The sequence below is a fragment of the Somniosus microcephalus genome, chromosome 1 (assembly GCF_052327205.1).
Source record: "Somniosus microcephalus isolate GS21.2 chromosome 1, FLI_Smic_1.0, whole genome shotgun sequence".
NCBI lineage: Eukaryota > Metazoa > Chordata > Chondrichthyes > Squaliformes > Somniosidae > Somniosus > Somniosus microcephalus.
The window spans coordinates 141,674,630-141,689,280 of NC_140987.1; the positions used below are offsets into that span (position 1 = coordinate 141,674,630).

The 14,651-nt window shown below is 45.9% G+C and overlaps 1 protein-coding gene across 2 annotated transcripts in view; it reads right to left on the reverse strand.

Moving 5' to 3' along the window:
* Nucleotides 1–1,534: 1,534 nt before the first annotated feature.
* Nucleotides 1,535–14,651, reverse strand: part of anxa1a (annexin A1a) — a 31,837-nt gene continuing 18,720 nt past the window's right edge. For both annotated transcript variants that reach the window (XM_085986282.1, XM_085986290.1), the window contains exons 10-13: nucleotides 14,556–14,651; nucleotides 11,473–11,531; nucleotides 2,662–2,784; nucleotides 1,535–1,758 (exon numbers count right to left, since the gene is read on the reverse strand). In XM_085986282.1, coding sequence (XP_085842408.1) covers nucleotides 1,699–1,758; nucleotides 2,662–2,784; nucleotides 11,473–11,531; nucleotides 14,556–14,651 — 338 coding nt within the window. In that variant the 3' untranslated portion in view covers nucleotides 1,535–1,698. The remainder of the gene's footprint in view (nucleotides 1,759–2,661; nucleotides 2,785–11,472; nucleotides 11,532–14,555) is intronic.

Genomic DNA, 14,651 nt, shown 5'->3' on the forward strand with positions numbered 1-14,651 from the left:
GACTACCACCTCAGTCACACATCATCCAGACTTATTGCCATTCCTTCAGTCACTGGGTCAAAATCCTGGAACACCGACAAACAATAGAGTACCTTCACTATATGGACTGCAGCTGTTAGACAAGGTGGCTCACCTACACCTTAAAAAAAGGACAACTAGGGATGGGCAATAAATGCTGTCCTTGCTAGTGATACCCACATCCCCAAAATTTGTTTTAAATCACAGCACCCACCAGTATGCCAACAAGCCAGTTCTGCATGTTTGCCACCACCCTTGACTCCATGAGATTGCTTGCTCGGCCTGCTCTGCTAGATTACACTGCACATCGAGTGAGGAATTTCCGACATCCTCAACTCAAAAATCATCTGGCTGGTCTCAAAAAAAAAATCTAATTTTCCTTCTTGGCCAAATCAGATGGTGCAGCCTCAGGAGAGCTTAAAATCTCACCATCAAGGCAAATTACTTTCAACTCATCCTGCCTTCTATCCTTCCCCGTCACTACCCTTCCTTCACTCCACTGAAACCCTGAACTATGCTCAGTTATCAGTCTCAATTTTTTTCAAAGCCAAGAAGGCTTCCCAAGCTCCCACGTACACAATCTCCAACTCATCTGAAGTTTTGCTGCTCACAATGCAACCTCCTACAAGCTCCCATCCCACATGCAAATTCAAAATCCTACAGGCTCCCCATACTGCAACCTCCTCCAATCAGATGTTGGCATCCTGTCCAGTCCTCTCTCCCTCCATGAGTGAGGGCCTACAGGTATTTCTCCATGCCCCCTTCCTAAACACATCTACTGCTCAGTATCAGGTTCTCAAGCACTTAATCATGCCATGATAAATACATTGGCCTGCATTTTCCAATCCCTATGGGTGTACACACACTTGTAGGGACCTCAAATGCTGGTTTTAGGCATGCACTGAAAACCAGTATTTCTGCCCTGGAAAAGGGCCTCTGCGGGTGGGGAGGTCACTTTACAGAACCTCTGCCCGCTGAAAACCTTTAAAAATCTTACGCCTGGTAAAAAGCAGGCGCAAGGCCTGCTTTTGCTAGCATAAAAATTTGAATAAGTGAAACAAAATTCTCCACTCAAAAATTTAGCCCCATATAATTTCAATAAGTGTAATTTAAAAAAAATGTAATGTTCTGATGTGTTTTTTCCATTGATCCACACTTTTGACAGGTCTAAGCCAAGAGACTTTTCAAAAGTATGAAGGGGGATTCCCTTCTCCCATGGCCCACATGATCCCAGGGATGCTTGTGAACTGCATGAGTCCCTGGGATATGTGGGCTCTGTGCATAGTTGTGGAGGCCCAGGGAGTGGAAATGGCCAGACTTCTGGAGCACTCAGGCAAGGGCGTAGATTTTTTTCCAGATCGGAGCCCTCTGCACTCAGGAAGCCTCGGATTGGAAAATACTGGCCAATATATAACAAAGTTATGTACTGAACAGAACTAGGACATTTACAAGTGGTTTATAACAGGAATAACATGGTTAACTTTCATTTCTGAAAGACAGTGAACAGAAAAAGAAATTCAGATCAACATTTTATTTGCACTAGTATGAACTGGATATTCAGTGTTGCACCAATAATTTCATCATGACAGCTTTAAATTTAGCTTCATTGCATTATCATCTTTACATCTTCACTGCAAGTGAACATGCCTACAGACACTTTGGATCAGCAGCATGTGTTAATTACTCCTTGCTTCCACATAGAGCCAGCAGGATTTTCTCATAGTCTCCTTTGGTGTCATCCTGTGTGGAAAGATAAGGAAAAACTAAGTTTGGTGCTAGATGAGTTTTGCTTTTGAATACAGGCTGGACTAAGCTTTGAATAATTTTCCAGCTCATTTAGGAAGCTAGATTTTATTCTTTGTCTCAAATGGACTGATATAGTATTATGGCTAGTGATACTCTTCATTTAAAGAAGTGATTTGTACATAAAAGTTTAAAGGCCTGGCCATGGTTATAGCACTTATTGGCATTGGTTTCAAATCTAGTCAGGATAGTGTAAAACACTGCAAATCTGAAAACAGAAAATGCTGGATACACTCTGCAGGTCAGGCAGCATCTGTGGAGAGGGGATGGGCAGGTTAATGTTTCTGGTCAATGACTGGAAACATGGGGTCTGATGAAGTGGCAGAGGCTCTGACCAGCATTTTCCAATCCTCTGGCTACAGGTGTGGTGGTGCTGGAAGACTGCCAACATTGTACCATTGTTTAAAAAGGGAGAAAGGGATAGATGGAGTAATTGCAGGCCAGTCAGTCTAACCTCAGTGGTGGGTAAGTTATTGGAAAAAATTCTGAGGGACAATATTATCATTTAGAAAGGCACAAAATCAATCAAGGACAGTCAGCATGGATTTGTTAAGGGAAGGTCATGTCTGACTAACTTGGAGGTAACAAGGAGGGTTGATGAGGATAGTACATTTGATGTAGTCTACATGGATTTTAGCAAGACTTTTGACAAGGTCCCACATGGCAGACTAGTCAGAAAAGTAAAAGCCCATGGGAAAGTAGCAAGGAGGGGGAAAATTAAAAAATGTAAATAGATTTTAATGGCAAGACTTAGATACTAGGGAATGCTCAATAAAAAAATTGCCTTCACTTAGTAAATCAGAACTAGACTTGAGTACTCCAAATAAAAGGCATTCTTACCTTGATAGCTTTGTAAAGGGTTGTTCCATATTTAGCTTTGTATTCTATTTCGATGTCCTTCAAATCCACTTCAGAGCGGGAAACTATAATTCTGATCAATATCTTATCTTTGGTACCAAGGCCCTGTTCAAATGTACAAATTAGGGTTTAACAGCTAATTTGAGAGAGGATAAGTCTGAAGCTAGCTGAATTAATATTCATGAATTCTTGCAATAGTTCAGTAAAAAAGATGCATTCCAAGGGTACAGTACTAGTGACCAAGGTTTCAAGTTCAAGACAGAAAACTAATAAGCTGCCACAAACAGTGAAAGCTATTGCATGGTCATAAAAACCCCATTGGTTGACATTGTCAAAGGAACGACACCAGTTAGCCCAACCCACAAGTTCCACATTAAATAGTGGACTGTCATTTGAAGCGACTGGCTAGGCCAGTTATTAAGACATCTCCCCAGCCTGACATCAGAACAGAAGGGAGCTATTTGGCCCATTGAGTCGACGCTGGCTCTTTCAAAGAGCAATCCAGTTAGCCCCATTCCTTACTCATAGTCCAGAAATGTTTTTCTCCAAGTAAATATCCAATTCCCTTTTCAAGGCTACTATTGAATCTGTATCCACCACCCCATCAGGCAGTGTATGTCAAATCCTAACCAACATTTCTCTTCCCCCCCCCCCCCATGTAGTGTAGTTCTTTGGCCAATCACCTTAATCTGTGCCCTCTGGTTATTGACCAGTCAGCCATTATTTACCCTATCTAAACCCTTCTGCGGGCTCTGTGCGTACCAGCAGCTAAGTGTCTTTTGCTGCTTGGTGCGCTCGGCTCGTTAAGGAAAAAGCATTTCACTGACTGGATTTCACTTGTACAGGTAGACTATCCTTTATCCGAAAACCTCGGGACCAGCCGTGTTTCGGTTTTAGGAAAATTTCGGATTTCGGAAGGTGCGCGAAAACACTTCGGTTTTCAGAGGTAATTTGGTTTTCGGGAGTGCGGATAAAGGATACACTATCCCTTATCCGAAAGGGTGGGATAAATAACGACTATAAATACTGTAGTTACAGGGATAAATACTGTAGTACAGTTTATTTGTAAGGAAAACTGTCAGTAAAACTTCAAACATGTACAGGTACAAACTAAGCTAAATACCTGTACATAAACATGCAATAAAGGTACATTACATCTGGCTTGAGGATCTTGGAGAAGATGGTACATCAGTGTTGTCATCATTGTCATCAGGTTGGAGTTGGACATCTGAAGATGGGCCAGGAACAGGATTCTCAAGTGATGAAGCATGACTACGACAGACGGCCTTTTTAAAGACTTCTTCCAGTGTCATCTGTCTCATTAACATTGGTTTCTGTCTAAGCAGTCTCTCTTTAATTGAGTAAACTTGCATAATCTCTTGCTCACTGATAAATGCATGTTTTTCAAGGCCAGCAATTAACTGATCACACATTGTCACCATATCGTCTATGTGAACACAGGTGAAAAAATCCCCAATGTCATCATCATCATCACTACTGTCCTCATGCTTGTCTTTATTTAACACCATTTCAGCAATTTCCCCATCACTCAATGAATTCACAACAGGTGCATCATTGTCAATGTTCAGCACTTCTTCGATGTCAGCTTCCTCTAACGTATTTACACTTTCGGATGATAAACCTTTGGCGTAAGTGAGGAGGTTTGATATCATCATCTTCTCCTGACTGACAGGAAATCCTTCAAACTAGTCATCTGCAGGTCCATCTTCATGAAACATCGTTGAAGGCCAAAGTCTGTGCCAAGCATTTGTTAATGTTGGTTTGTCAACATCGCTCCAAGCATTAGCAACTGCATAAATGGCATCCTTAACATTGAATTCTTTCAGGAAGCTTTGGATTCCTTCGCCTCTGTTGATTGCATCAAGCATAGAGTTCAAAAAAACATCTTTATACTTGCTCTTCATGGAGCGTAAAATTCCTTGGTCACAAGGCTGTATTAAAGATGTCACATTAGGGGGAAAGTTAATGCCGAAAACATAACTTTTCACAAGAAGTTCAGGAGGGGGATGTGCGGAGCAGTTGTCCAGGAACAATAAAATTTTGCAGTTTTCTTCCAGTCCAACTTGCCTGCAATGAGCTCGTGTCGCTGGTACGAAGTGGTTATTGAACCAGTGAGAAAATATTCCTCTGGTTACCCATGCTTTCCTGCTCGCATAATAATGCGCAGGTAAATTGCATACACCTTTCAAACATCTCGGATGTTGGCTTTTTCCAATCACTACCAACTTTAACTTGTGTGTGCCTGCAGCATTGGCACACCCAAGAACAGTCAACCTGTCCTTAGCATCCTTAAAACCTGCTGGTGCACTCTCAGCCGTTGCTAATGTTTTTCTAGGAATGTAGCGCCAGAACAGAGCTGTTTCATCAGCATTGTAAATTTGTTCAGGACCGAGGTTTTCATCAGATATTATTTTTGCAAACTCATCTATGTAATTTTCAGCTGCTTCATGATCAGCAGAAGCTTTTTCACCACAGATTTTCAGATATTTTATACCATGACGCTTCTTAAATTTATGCAGCCAACCTTCTGAATATTCACACTCAACTTCAATGTTCAGTTCTTCATGGTATATTCTAGCTTGCTTCATGACCATCAAACCAGTCAGTGGCACATGTTCACCTCTGCGTTGTCGAATCCACTCAATCAGCACACGGTCAAGATCTTCATTTTTTGCCCTATGCAATGTTTTCCTAATTTTCATTAGTTTATGGTCATCACTCAGTGTAAAATTTCAACAACTTGTCTTTCTGTTTCTTTAAGTCATATACGGTGGTACTTCCTGTGATGAAATCTTCCATTCATCACTGCCTGTGACTGAGATCGGTTTCAGTGTCATTTCCCTTCCCCCAGACCTCATTGTATTGTGTACTGGAATGTGCTGTGTGTAGGGCTCCGCCCATACCTGGCCCTGTTTGTAAGCTAACTCAGTCTGGCCTCAGTCTCCAGAAGGAAGACATCTCTCTCTCTTACGTGTTACGTTCTAAGTTAATAAAAGCCTTGTTTTTGTTCTGCTAACTTCGAGTCTCGGAATTATTGAGGCACATCAATTTTATTAACTTATTTTTCAACACTATGGATCAACTCCTGAAACCCGAACGTTTGGATTTGGATCAACATGCTCCGGACGCATCAGCACGCTTCGGACACTGGTTTGAGTGTATGGAATTCTTCCTGGACAATTCCGCAGCCGTCAAAGACGCTACGGACGCTGCGAGGATGAGACTCGGAATTCTGCGGAATTGGGTAAGCCACCGGGTTTACCCCCTCATCCAAGACGCCGAGACGTACCTGGCAGCCTGCGACATCTTAGGGCGCATTACCAGCAGCCTACGAATGAGGTGTATGCTAGGCACCTGCTCGCTACCCGCGCACAGCGACCTGGGGAATCGGTGGAGGAGTTCCTAAGCACCCTGAAAATGCTTGGCAAAGACTGCAAGTGCCGAGATGTAAAAGCCGCAGTGTACACTGACGAGCTTGTTCGCGATGCCTTCATCACAGGCCTCAGCTCCACTTACATCTGGCAGAGACTGCTGGAAAAAATGGGATTGGACCTGAAACAGGCTGCGGACACCGCGCGATCCCTGGATGTGGCCCAGAGAAACTCGAACGCCTACTCTTCAGCCCGCGCCGTCCACGCCACCATGTGTGCACCGAGGGCGCCGCCATCTTGGAAGGCATCTTCCCCGCCTGACAGCCCGACACCGGCTGGGCCCCGCTCTCCCCCCAGAAGCCCTACGACAGCCGCGACGCGTCAGGGACCCAACTGCTACTTCTGCGGGCAGCCAAAGCACACCAGAAACCTGTGCCCGGCAAAAGGCACCACCTGCTTTAAGTGTGGTAAGAAGGGGCACTTCGGGAAGGTGTGCAGAGGGAACCCCGCCAGAAAACCAACCGCCGGAAAACCCGCCACCGCCGTGTGTGCGCCGTGGGAGCGGCCATCTTGGACGCCATCTTGCCCGACCTCGTGGGGTCCGCCATCTTGTATCGATCAGGGCCCTACAGTGGCATCGGTCACAGTGGACCAGACCAGGCCGCACCCGCTATCCAGATCAATGGTGGACATCGAGGTAAACGGGTGCTGGGTTAAATGCTTAATTGACAGTGGAAGCACGGAGAGCTTTATCCACCCAGAACTGGCACAACAACTCTCCCTAAAGGTGGTCCCTACTCAGGGTACCATCTCTATGGCTGATAAAACCCAGACATCGACCATTCTGGGTTACTGCACGGTACAATTGTGCGTTAACGGAACTGTATATGATAATTTTAAAGTATTAATCATGAAGAACCTATGTGCGAGCGTGATCTTGGGCCTGGATTTCCAGTGCAACCACCAAAGCATCACGCTCAAGTACGGTGGGTCCCAGCCGCCCCTCAGTGTGCGGTCTGGCTACCCTGAAGGTAAAGCCGCCTTCGCTATTTGCGAACCTTACCCCTAACTGCCGGCCAATAGCGACCAAAAGCAGGAGGTACAGCTGGGAGGACAGGCGGTTTATCGCGACCGAGGTAGACAGGCTCCTGAAAGAGCGCATTATTGAACGCAGCAACAGCCCGTGGCGCGCCCAAGTGGTAGTGGTAAGGGGTAGCGAGAAGAAATGGATGGTGATCGACTATAGTCAAACGATCAACAGGTACACCCAACTAGACGCCTACCCGCTACCCCGCATATCAGAAATGGTGAACCAAATCGCCCAATACCGGGTATTCTCCACCATCGACCTCAAGTCAGCGTACCACCAGCTCCCTATCAGACCAGAGGACCGCCCGTACACCGCCTTCGAGGTGAACGGACGCCTCCACCAATTCCTCAGAGTCCCCTTTGGGGTGACGAATGGGGTCTCGGTCTTCCAGAGGGAGATGGACCGCATGGTCGATGACCACCACTTGCAGGCAACCTTCCCCTACCTCGACAACGTCACCATCTGCGGTCACAACCAGCAGGATCACGACTCGAACCTCGAGAGGTTCCTGAAAACCGCACAAAAACTCAACCTCACCTACAACGAGGACAAGTGCGTTTACAACACCACGCGCCTCTGCATACTAGGCAGCGTGGAGAATGGGGAAATCGGACCAGACCCCGACCGATTGCGCCCCCTACGGGAGCTGCCCCTGCCCAACACTCGCAAAGCCCTGAAAAGGTGCCTGGGGTTATTTTCTTATTATTCCCAATGGGTCCCCAACTACTCCAACAAAGCCCGCCCCCTCTTGAAAGCATCCTCTTTCCCGCTCTCTGCTGAGGCCCACGCCGCCTTCAAAAGCATTAAGCAGGATATTGAGCGGGCCACGCTACAGGCAGTGGACGAGAACACTCCATTTCAAGTGGAAAGTGATGCGTCTGACTTCGCCTTGGCGGCCACCCTCAACCAGGCGGGGCGGCCCGTAGCTTTCCTCAAGGACCCTCCAAGGGCCCGAGATCAGACACTCCTCCGTGGAAAAGGAGGCCCAAGCCATCGTGGAGGCAGTGCGCCACTACCTAGCCGGCAAACGCTTCACCCTACTTACCGACCAGCGGTCGGTAGCGTTTATGTTCAATAATAAAGAGGGGGAAGATTAAAAATGATAAGATTCTTAGGTGGCGGATCGAGCTCTCCACCTTCGAGTACGACATCATTTACCGGCCAGGGGCCCTTACCGAATCCCCTGACGCCCTCTCACGAGGGATGTGTGCCAGCACCACCGGGGATCGGCTACAGACCCTCCACAACGACCTCTGCCACCCAGGGGTCACGCGGCTGTTCCACTTCATAAAGTCCCGTAACTTACCCTACTCGATTGAGGAAGTTCGGTCCCTGACCAGGAACTGCCGCACTTGCGCTGAGTGCAAGCCTCGGTGATAGAGCCCACTTAATCAAAGCTACACGGCCCTTTGAGTGGCTCAGCTTAGATTTCAAGGGCCCCCTCCCGTCCGTCGACCGCAATGTTTACTTCCTGAACATTGTGGACGAATACTCCCGGTTCCCATTCGCCTTCCCCTGCCCAGACATGACCAGCGCCACGGTCATTAAATGCCTCAACAGCCTGTTCGGTATGCCGAGCTACATCCATACAGATAGGGGGGCGTCCTTCATGAGTGAAGAGCTACGCCAGTACATGCTGTCCAGGGGGATCGCCACGAGCCGTACCACCAGCTACAACCCCCGGGGTAACGGCCAAGTGGAGCGAGAGAACGGGACAGTATGGAAAGCAGTCACTCTAGCTCTAAGGACCAAGGGCCTCCCTATCTCCCGCTGGCAGGAAGTCCTCTCGGATGTGCTCCATTCGATACGGTCGCTATTGTGTACGGCCACTAATACCACGCCTCATGAACGAATGTTTGTCTTTCCCCGGAAATCCACCTCAGGCATATCCATGCCGTCATGGCTCTCCACCCCAGGTCCGGTACTCGTGCGAAGGCATGTGAGGGGCCACAAGACGGACCCTCTCGTGGAGCCAGTACACCTACTCCACGCCAACCCCCAATACGCATATGTCCGGCACGCCGACGGAAGGGAGGACACCGTGTCCATAAAAGACGTCGCCCCAGCCGGCATCGACAACAACCACGGCAATAGCGGCAACGACGATCACAGCAACTCTTACCCACCCACTACTCTTTCATCACCCCCGGAAGGACACCGACCAACGGCACCCCCACCAACTACCCCTTCAACAACCCTGGCGGCACCCCCGGCAGAGACCCAGGAGGCTACTGGGGACACCCAGCCGACACCCACGGCACCGCAACAGCCACGTTGGTCACAGAGGACTATCAAACCCCCGAACAGACTAAATCTATAGAAGGGGTGAATGTGATGAAATCTTCCATTCATCACTGCCTGTGACTGAGATCGGTTTCAGTGTCATTTCCCTTCCCCCAGACCTCATTGTATTGTGTACTGGAATGTGCTGTATTGTATACTGGAATGTGCTGTGTGTAGGGCTCCGCCCATACCTGGCCCCGTTTGTAAGCTAACTCAGTCTGGCCTCAGTCTCCAGAAGGAAGACATCTCTCTCTCTTACGTGTTACGTTCTAAGTTAATAAAAGCCTTGTTTTTGTTCTGCTAACTTCGAGTCTCGGAATTATTGAGGCACATTACTTCCCACACCATATTCTTCAGTAAGATGTCGCACAGACACACCACGATCAAGCTTCTGCAATAACTCCACTTTCTGCGATATCGATAATGAGCGATGCTTCCTTCTCTGCTTCTCACTGTTACCCATTGGGGTATCTGCAGCTCTTTTTAGCATTTTCACAAATTGTAGAGAGCAGCAAATATCTAAGAGCAGCATAACACCTGCGTGGGTCAAGCATCGGCAGCGTCGGGTCATGCTTTGCGCCACTTTCGGCTTTCAGAGGTTTTCTGGTTTCGGATGTGCGGATAAAGGCTGGTACATATCTCTTATCCGAAATGGGGTGGGGGTCGGCGGGGGTGGGGTACGGCGGGGGGGTCGGGGGTCGGGTTCGGCCGGGGGGGGGGGGTGGGGGGGGGGGGTCGGGGTCGTGCGCATTTCGGTTTTCAGAAGTCATGCTTTGCTCCACTTTCGGCTTTCAGAGGTTTTCTGGTTTCGGATGTGTGGATAAAGGCTGGTACACTTACGCTGAGCGATTTCGGTTTTCAGAAGTGCGGAAAAATGCTACACTATCCCTTATCCGGCTAGGCCTGTAAGTCGTGCGCCACTCTGGTCATGTCGTGCGCACGACTTACGCTGACCGAAAAAACCTTCGGTTTTTAGAGGGTTTCGGTTTTCGGAAGTCCGGATAAAGGGTAGTCTACCTGTATTTGGTTATGTGACAAATAAAATTGAAATTGAATTGATGATTTTAAAACACCCATCAAATCTCAGAGCAACTCCAGCTTCTCCAGTCTATCCATGCAACTGTAATCATTCTAGGAAATCTCTTCTGTACCTTCTCCAAAGTCTTCACGTCCTTCCTAAAGTGTAGTGCCTAAAATTGGACAATACTCTAGCTGGGGCCAAACCAGTATGTTCGATTTAGCATACTCCATCTATCCATGGCTTTTGTATTCTGTGCCTCTATTTGGAAAGCCCAGGATTCCAAATGTTTTATTAACCTGTCCTGCCACCTGCAAAGATTTGTGCAGAAGCAACCCCAGGTCACCTTTAAAATTGTACCATTTAGCATGCATGGCCTCCTCATTCTTCCTACGAAATGTACCTCACTTCTGCGTTGAATTTCATCTGCCATGTATCTGCCCCATTTCACCAGCCTGTCTATGTCCTCTTGGAAGTCTTTACTATCTTCCTCATTGCTTAGTACACTGCCAAGTTGAGTTATTTGCAAATTGAAATTGTGCCCTGCAAACCCCCACCCAGTCCATGTCATTAACATAGATCAAAAACAGTAGTGGTCCTAGTACTGAACCTTGGGAACTCTACTGTATACCTCCCTCCAGTCTGAAAACAAGACAGACATTCACCACAACTCCAGATTAGCCAAATTTGAATCCATGCTGCTACTGCCCCTTTTATCCCATGGGCTTTCGATTTTGCCAACAGCCCAATACAACACCAAAATAACTACTGTGGTACCTATTGCTTCCTCCGTCACATATTCACTGCCTAAGTTTTACCCTGGACAACCACTGCTTTAAGTTTGTGCATCAGCTTCCGAAAGTCTAGGTTGGCAATATAGGACTTACCAATAGACACTTGCTATGGCACTTCTTTTTATATAAAAAAAAAAAAAAAAAAGCACCCCATCCCTCCATGGTCAAACCAGATCATCCCTTCTAAATTAGTCAAATTATGTACAATACACTCACCTTCATTGAATTATACAGCTTCTCAGCAAAGTAGGCTGGTTTGTTTCCTATGCATTTTACTGTGTGCCAAAAGAAAAAAGTAATGAACAGAGTGAAAGAGTTCACTGTAGAATTTCTTAATAAGAGTTGGCAGAATTCTGCTACAGAACAGGAGTGCAAGCCTTCAAGAGGAGTAGTGGTGTTTTGTACCATTTGAGTTCCCAAGTTTACTAATTTAATAGAAACAAATATATGGGAGAGTTGCAGCACAAAAGCTAAAATGGGATCTGGATAAGGTCTCAAATTGGTGAGCAAACCTAGATATTATGCATGTTCTAGTAGGTTTACATAAGATTTTTTGAAATTTGTTGAAACTACATTACTGCATGATGCAATGTGGCAAAATGAGAAAGAATTGGACCCAGAGCAATTCCAAAACAGTCTAAAGTTTTATGTTCTCACATGGATAATAGCACAAAGAATGCCATCAGTTAGAGGGGGAAAAAATGTGCAATTGATTTGTTGCCAGTTTCCAAAACATTTTCCATAAGGTTGTAAAGTAAGCAACAGGAATGTTGTGGAGACTAGTTCATACCACTGACTTTTAGACAACTATTTGTGGTCTAAACTTTTTCCAACAACAGCAGTGCAGTTATAAAGTAAAATATAGCCCAAATCCAGAGTCAGGGCCCAGCTAGTCAATGACACTCCATTTCAGAGCAAGTTCATGCCATGACAATAGGTTAACAGTCCCACTTAGTACTTGTGCAAAGTAATTGGACTTTAAACCCACACTAAACAGTTTGCTCTTTGGATGTGAGCAATGCTGGAAAGGTCACATTTATTGCCCATTCCTAGGTGCGAGCCATTTCAATGAATTGTTGCAGTCATTGTGGGAATGCAGTTCATAGGATCATTTATAGCACAGGAGGAGGCTCTGTAGCCCATTGTGTCTGCTGGCTGAAAAAGCTATCCAGACTAATCCCACTTTCCAGCTCTTGGTCCATAGCTCTGTAGGTTACCATACAGCAAGTGCCTATCCAAGTACTTTTTAAATGCGATGACAGTTTCTGCCTCTACCACCCTTTCAGACAGTGAGTGCCAGACCCCCACCACCCTCTGGGAGAGAATTTCTCAACTCCCCTCTAATCCTTCTACCAATTACTTTAAATCTATGCCCCTGGTTATTGGCCTCCAAGGGGGGAAAAAAATGGTCCTTCATATCCAGGCCCCTCAATTAAATTTCCCCTCAGCAGCCTCTGTTGCAAAGAAAATAACCCTAGCCTATCCAATCTTTCCTCAGCTAAAATTCCAGTCCTGGCAACATCCTTGTTAATTTCCTTTGTACCCTCTCCTTTCCTGTAATGTGATTAATCAGTGCCTTTCTAAATGATTAATGCTGTCCTTCAGAATTTTTTCCAATAATTTGCCCACCACTGAGGTTAGGCTGACTGGCCTGTAAACAGTCCAATGTTAGCAGTCCTCTGGCACCACACCTGTAGCCAGAGAGGATTGGAAAATGGTCATAACCACAACTATTTCCTCTCTTGCTTCTCAACAGCCTGGGATACATTTCATCCAGGCCTGCCGATTTATCTGTCAGAGATGCTAAACCCCTTAATACTGCCTCACTAGGTTGCTCATCTAATATTTTGCACTTGTCCTCAACTACAATGTCTGCATCAGCCCTCTTGAAGACAGATGCAAAGTATTTATTAAGAACCATACCCATGTCTTCTGCCTCAGGTTACCATCGAATAGGCCCCACTTCTTTAGTTATCCGCTTGCTCTCCATGAATTTAACATCTTTGGGTTTTCCATACCAATATTTTCTCATGCCTTTTGCATTCCTAATTTCTTTTAATTTCACTCCTGCACTTTACACTAGGGTTTTTGCAGTATATAGTGCTTGGTATCTGATACAAGCTTCCTTTTTTGCCTCATCCTACCCTGTCTGCTCAACATTCAGGGGGCTCTAGATTTTGGGGTTCCACCCTTTTTCTTTGTGGGAACATTTGCTCTGAACACTCCATCTCCTTGAATGCCTCCCATTGATTTACCTTCAAGTAGCTGTTTCCAGTCAACTTTTGCTAAATCACATCTCAGCTTAGTAAAGTTAGCCTTTCCCCAATTGAGAACTTTTACTCCTGGTCTATTTTTGGTCCTTTTCCAAAACTACACTAAATCTAACTGAATTTTGATCACCACCAAAATGCTTTCCACTTGCCCAGCTTCATTCCCTAAAAATGAAGTCCAGAACCAGTCTCCCCCTTGTTGGGCTTGCTATGTATTGGCTAAAAAGTTCTCCTGAATGCATTTAAGAATTCTGCACCCTCTATACCTTGAACACTGATTCTAACCTAGTTATTTGGGTAGTTGAAATCCCCTATTGTTTTCGCACCTCAGAAATTTACCTACATATTTACTCTTCCATCTCCCTCTGGCTATTTTGAGGGGGGGGGGGGGGGGGGGGGGGGGGGGGAGGGGAGATCTATAGTACACACCCAGCAGAGATTGCCCCCCCCCACCCTTTTTTGTTGTTCAGATCAACCCACATGGCCTCATATGATCCTTCTAATAGCATCCCTCACAGCTGTAATTGTTTCTTGAACCAATACTTTGAAAGAAAAAAGTAAACTTTAAGCACTAATTGAGGGTTGCTTCATTACACTACCTTGATACTACATGTTCTTGATGCATAGCATTCACTTCCATTGATCATGTAAACAAATTGGACAATTTTAAATATGTAAAAACACTATTGAAATATGATAAATCTTCTGGCCACAGATTCTCCTCTTCCCCCTTGAAACCCAGATTGAATTTGTGCTTTCACATGTTCAATTACCAGCAGGCTTAGCTCATACTTCTGGGCATGATCCATTCCAGATTGGCACCTGGCTTCCATAGAGACTAATACCATCTGTGTTTAGCTATAGAGCAAATGGGCAGCTTTGCTACTATAGTGTCAATCTCAGGAACTAGGTGATGGTTTAGGGGAACTAACTGACCAACCCTGCTCTACAGAGATGAGGCATCACCACTATACCAATGTGTTATTTTGTACTTGGATTATCAAAGCTCCTGGATAATATTTCACATACCCAAAGATATTAGAACATTTTCTATGTCCCCACTCAGTTCAAGATCCAAGGCCTTGTTCACATCATGATTACTGTACTTGGTGTACCTCTCAAACA